This window comes from Colletotrichum siamense (genome assembly GCF_013390195.1).
Source record: "Colletotrichum siamense strain Cg363 chromosome Unknown KSG_Cg363_contig05, whole genome shotgun sequence".
NCBI classification, from domain to species: domain Eukaryota; kingdom Fungi; phylum Ascomycota; class Sordariomycetes; order Glomerellales; family Glomerellaceae; genus Colletotrichum; species Colletotrichum siamense.
In genome coordinates, this window is record NW_023501018.1 from 3285903 (window position 1) to 3290458 (window position 4556).

Consider the following 4556-nt stretch of genomic DNA (forward strand, 5'->3'; position numbering starts at 1 on the left):
TCTGCAAAGCCTGGCCCGTCTTTCTTTACGCGGGGACTCCTAACCGCACTCGAGCCATCATCCGCCGCTCTGCTTACGCTGACCTCCTTCGCTCCGCTTCTCTCTTGCAAGGCTCTTGCCACTTGCTGCTAGTAGCGCGGTGTTATCCCGCCCCAAATAAGCACCTCGAGCAGCCGCCATGCACTGAGACAGCGACGTCCTACGTTAATTCTTGCATTACGCCTCAAACGTCGAGCAACTCAGGCTCAACGCCGTGGAAATGATGGCTTCCACGCGCTCCGTGTTGTTCGCGGCCTTGGTCGGCCTCACGGCTGGTCAGTATGAAGGATGGATGCCCGGACAAATCAGTGCAAGTATGTGCTACTGGGAAGCACCAAGAGGTACGAAGCACCTGCTTCTTTCGATGCAGCAGCATACTGACGACACCAAGCTGCTGTTATTCGCGACACGCTCTGGCTTGATGGCGGAGACTTGGCCTGGACGCAGCAGCTGCCAAATGAGAATCAGGTTTCTTCATTGAGTAAGTCTCGTTGCGCTTCCATCAGGATTGATACCGACTGACCTGCGCAGACAACCCGTTCGGGCTTATGCTTTCGTTCAACTTCAGCAACCCGTTCGATCTGGACACTAACCTCACCAAACTGATTCAAACTACATCAAAGGCGCCCGGTGGATCTGGCCCCGTCGGTAGTTACTCCCCTAACAGGATTGATGGAGCTCTTCTTCACAACGACGCAGAGTTCTACCTGTATGGAGGTAATCTCCAGAGAAGGACAGATGCCTCGGAGGCGCCAGACGATTCCAAGGTCATTCTCTGGCGTCTCCACGATTATGGTCCAGAGAAGGGGCTGTTCAGGAATGGCAGCGGTCAGCAGACCTTTCCCGACGGCGTCTCGCCGTTGGTAACTTACGGAGCAGGAGTCAGCGCTCCATCCGAAAACAAAGCGTGGTACATCGGTGGCATGCGTTCACCTGTCTGGGGCGAGATCTACCGGTCCAGCACCAATAAGTCCAACGTCGCCAACACGACGTCAGACTCTCTCATCACCCTTGACATGTCGACACAGCTATCCGAGACGTTCTCCAACAAGACGTTGGAAGATGTAAAGCCAAGAGCAAACCCATCAGCAGTTTGGGTTCCTGTCGGAAAGCAAGGTATCCTGGTCGTCGTGGGAGGTGTTACATATCCCGAATTTGCGAACAGCGGCCTCGCACAGTCTTCGAATCCAGAACTCAGCGCAAGTTCTACGTCGCTTTTTGGGTTTAACCTTTGTGCTAACAACCGATACAGGCGCAACAAAGTCCCGAGTTCACACAAAAGATTGATATTTACGACATTGCTGCGGACAAATGGTATCAACAAGAGACTACAGGCGGACCTGGCGCCGTCACCCGAGGTTGCGCCGTCCTGGCCACTGCAGCCGATCGCTCCAGCTTCAATTTGTACTACTATGGCGGTTACCCTGGTATCAGCCTAAGTGAGGGCTTCAGCGATGCTGTCTGGGTTTTGTCCATGCCATCGTTCCAGTGGATCAAGCTGAACGATGGCAAGACGCTACATGCCCGCGCCGGTCACCAATGCGTGATGCCCTACCCGGACCAGATGTTGGTCATTGGAGGATACGCGCAAACATCGGGTGCTGGCAACAGACCCTGCGTCCAAAACTTTTTCCATGTCTTCAATGTCTCGAGCGGAGAGTGGCAGGACAGCTACAGTCCCAGCAAGTGGTCCAACTACACCGTTCCGACCGCCGTTCAGAGCAAGATTGGTGGTGACGCCCAGGGCTCGGCAACGGCCACGACACCGGTAGTATCAGGAGGCTGGGCTGATCCGAGTCTCTCAGCTGTCTTCGCCGCCGAGTACACAACAAAAATCAACACATGGTACCCCTACACTGAGGCGAAAGAGACTGACCGGCCGATTGTTGACGATCCTGGCAATGGTAACAACAACGGTGGTAGTGGCGGCACTCCGAAATGGGTCGCGCCCGTTCTAGGAGTTGTCTTAGGTCTCGTCTTTATCACTGGCATCTTGGTCGGTTTCTGCCTTTGGCGTCGTCGCAAGGTCCTCAGGCAGGGCAACGGGACTGCGACCGCCACTGACGACAACGGATCACGCATCATCTCCTGGATTAGAGGCCAGCCCAGTGAGCCTGCCAAAGCGCCGACCGTCACGACTGAAGAGACCCCGTCCACTCTGGATATGGCAGAGGTCCGCACGCCGCCTCCTGCTCCTGCAGTTTCTCCGGCACCGGTTATTGCCCATGAGATGGCCGATGACCACATTGCCGAACTTCCTGGCAAGTATCTTCCATCGACATCGCAACATCAGACTACTAACGAATTCCAGATACCTCACCTCGCGCAGAACTTCACGGCGTGGGCCTCACCCCGGTCGAAATCATCAATAAACACACCCACTTCGGCACGGGCAACGGCTCCAACCCCGGCACAACACATCAATCGTCCTATTACGCCTCCGTCTCCAGCAACGAGAACGCATCCTCCCTCTCGCGGTCGTCGGGCGTTCTCGGCTTCCAGACCCGTGCGCAGTCCCCCGAACCCGGGCCGCCTTCCCCGCCTGTCACCCACTCCACCCCAGCCGGTCGCCACGACTCCGATGTCTCGGGTCTGAGCGACAACGAGACTCGGCACCTGAGACACATCAGCCAGGCGACGGTCAGCTCGGCATCATCTGGTGGCGAGCAAGAGGTTTCCGGTGCGCAGCAGGGTGCTCGCGGAGTACCCGCGACGGTACCGGAGACGCCTACACCTGGTATCCCTGAGACACCGACACCGGGACATCCGAGCCCTCTTAGTCCACCAACAGGAGCTTCCGATGGCGAGGATTACATCTCGGCGAGGATGTTGCCGGTCAGTCCCGCTGGAACGGGCACGCTCAGGAGGAGTATGTTCCACGAGAGTGAGGATGATCTTGGGTCCAAGAAGTAAAGAATCCGAGGATGTTCTGGTGGCAATTTGCAAATGAGGATATGATGTTTAGATATTCGTAATTTATTTCCTAATTCCAATCTTGTTGGGTCATCGATGCTTCAGTCTCGTCACTGTGTGCGTCTTGTTTGGGAAACTTAGATCCTCTCTCTGTAGGCAAAGACTTCAGGCTAGGTTGGCGTATCACCCTGACCCTAGTATCGAAATAGCACATTATATCTTCCCCTTTCCTACCCATCCGAGCGCAATGCCCCCACCGAGTTTCTCAAGGTGTAGATAAACAGATAACCGCCGTATTGTAGTACCACAACCCCTACCATCAAATAGTCAAGACAGACCGGCACTATTTCCCAAGGGCAGACGTAAAGGTGGGTGAAGGGCGTCTCCCAAGAGGGCAAGAAGATTCCTATAGTCCCTGACAGACATGCAATTATAAGAGCGACGACCGTTGCGCGTCTGAATGCATGGCTTCGCACCCAAGCCTCCGTCTGCTCCAGCTCCATGCCCAGCAGAAGGACGAGGGCGGCCTGGATCGGCTGATACACAAAGAACCATGTCATCATCTTTACGAACGCCCGGAACACCACGTAGTCGTTGAACGCGTACACCATCAGCAAGAAGTTGAATCCGACGAACAGATGCACCGTTGCTCGAGACGATGGGGCATCCCAACATGCGGTGATGTGTACCAATCTGACCCACTCGATGGGCTCTTGTCGCGCGTCTAAGCCCTCTGGTTCTAAGGCCTGTGTTTCGAGAACGCCATCGGAGCGAGGTCTCGTAGCTCCACTGCGCCTGGTATCGGCGGCGTCTGCTGGTTCTTGACATGGATGGTAGGTCAGCAAAGCTGCCGACTCACGAGGCCTGGGGGAATGGAAGAAGAGGGGTCGGCACACGGAAAACGTACCCGGATTGAAGAACTGCTCAAATACTAGGCACAGTGGGCTTATGAATAGTACCACGGCGGCGACTTGCCCAAAGCTCCAGCTGTTCTCATCTTCAGGGCCTTGTGCTCGTATTAGTAGCAACTGTTTGAGGCCCCATGATGCCGTGATGATGACCCAAGCGGCCTTTGAAGAACTTAGCAGCAATCCACCTCGCATGAAGGCGGCGGAGGGTGTGATGAAGGAGGTAGTGATTACACACCTCGGCAAGAAACGAGCTGCATAGCTCAAAATACAAGCGTCCCAATATCCACGAGACAGCTAATGGACGAGCGATGAATAGCGTATATGCATGATGACCTAGCACTCGACGTAGGCCCAAGTCCTCCTCCCCCTTGACTATGACGGCCAACTTCGATCGCAGGTATGACCTATAAAACGAAGTCCAACGGGAGACTCCGCGGCTCATCTTCACCGTTCTGATGATCAAGCCGAAGACTAGCATGGACACAGAAAATATCGTGTCTGCGAGCATTGCTATGTCAGGGACGCTTCCGTTTGAGAGCTTCGACTCGTTGAATAAGCAAATTGCTCTATAGTCGGTGAGTTTAAGTCTGTCGGAAGCATCCATCTTCACCTTGATTGGAGTGTTGATGAACATGGCAACGCTCAGCATTGTAACGACGCAGAAGATTAACACCAGTCGCCATATGAGGCGTT

The 4556-nt window shown here is 54.8% G+C and overlaps 1 protein-coding gene across 1 annotated transcript; it reads left to right on the plus strand.

The window, feature by feature from the left end:
• Nucleotides 1–262: 262 nt before the first annotated feature.
• CGCS363_v008441 (Kelch repeat-containing protein) lies at nt 263–2952 on the plus strand (the record flags this gene model as incomplete). The annotated part of the gene is made up of 5 exons (XM_036640290.1): nt 263–380; nt 431–520; nt 571–1103; nt 1292–2147; nt 2351–2952. 5 exons carry the CDS (start codon nt 263–265, stop codon nt 2950–2952), a joined length of 2199 nt encoding a protein of 732 aa, XP_036494284.1.
• Nucleotides 2953–4556: the final 1604 nt, after the last annotated feature.